The sequence below is a fragment of the Coturnix japonica genome, unplaced genomic scaffold (assembly GCF_001577835.2).
Source record: "Coturnix japonica isolate 7356 unplaced genomic scaffold, Coturnix japonica 2.1 chrUnrandom730, whole genome shotgun sequence".
NCBI lineage: Eukaryota > Metazoa > Chordata > Aves > Galliformes > Phasianidae > Coturnix > Coturnix japonica.
Genome location: NW_015440092.1, coordinates 18485 through 19538, shown reverse-complemented (window position 1 = coordinate 19538; position 1054 = coordinate 18485). Strand labels below are relative to the sequence as shown.

Here is a 1054-nt window from a genome sequence, read left to right as displayed (position 1 = left end):
GCAGTAATACATGGCCGAGTCCTCGTCCTTCAGGCTGTTCAGCTGCAGCCTCACTGTGCTCTGCCCGTTGTCCCTCGTGATGGTGGCACGGCCCTTCACCGCTGGCGCGTAGTATGTGCTACCACCACTATTAATACCAGCGACATATTCCAGCCCCTTTCCTGGTGCCTGTCGCACCCACTGCATGGCATAATCACTGAAGGTGAACCCTGAGGCCTTGCAGATGAGGCTGAGCCCTCGTATGATTGTCTGAAGATCCCTATAGGGTCTCAGTGTGGTCTCTATGGGATCCCTATGAGGTCTCAGTGTGGTCTCTATGGGATCTCTATGGGGTTCTCAAATCTCCTTCCTCCATATAGAAGCCTGCACCGCCGCCCCATCCATCCCTGTGCCCCCCCATGACTCCTCATACCCCCATCTCCCTCCATCCCCATGCTGTGCTGCTCTGTCACCCACTCGATGCTGTCAGCAGCCTCCAGCAGCTGCTCAGCCCCAGCTGGGCCCAGCTCAGCTCTATTTTGGGGCAGGAAACCACATTTCTTTCAGTCCTATCTGAACCCTGTGCTGTGCCGGCAGATGGAGCAGCTGTGGGTGATGCTCCACGTTGTCTTTCTCAGCCTGATTTTGTCCCTTTTCCTTCTATTTTTATCAGCTTTTCTGTGCAGCTGTTGCTCCGTGGGGACACCAGGGGCTGCCACCAGCCCTAAACGGTGCATGGCAGTCGGTTGTTCCTCTTACGGGACCATAAAACGACCCCACAAGGTTGTGCAGCACAGCCCTGTCTCTATGGGATCACTACTAGAGCCTCAGTGTTGTCTCTATGGGATCCCTATGGGGTCTCAGTGTGGCCCAAATGTGTGAGTGGGTCTCAGGTATTTGGAGTGATGGTAGTGCCACAAGATACGCGCCGGCGGTGCAGGGCCGTGCCACCATCACGAGGGACGACGGGCAGAGCACAGTGAGGCTGCAGCTGAACAGCCTGAAGGACGAGGACTCGGCCATGTATTACTGCGCCAAAGATGCTCGTAGTAGTGGTTATTATGGTGATGGTGGT

At 55.8% G+C, this 1054-nt stretch overlaps 1 gene segment (V, D, J or C); it reads left to right on the top strand.

Annotated features, from left to right (window-relative positions):
- LOC107307634 overlaps nt 1-1054 on the top strand; it is a 7518-nt gene that overhangs the window by 5059 nt on the left and 1405 nt on the right. Inside the window, 1 exon segment of the V gene segment in view lies at nt 873-1052. Within this exon segment, the coding sequence occupies nt 873-1052 (180 nt within the window).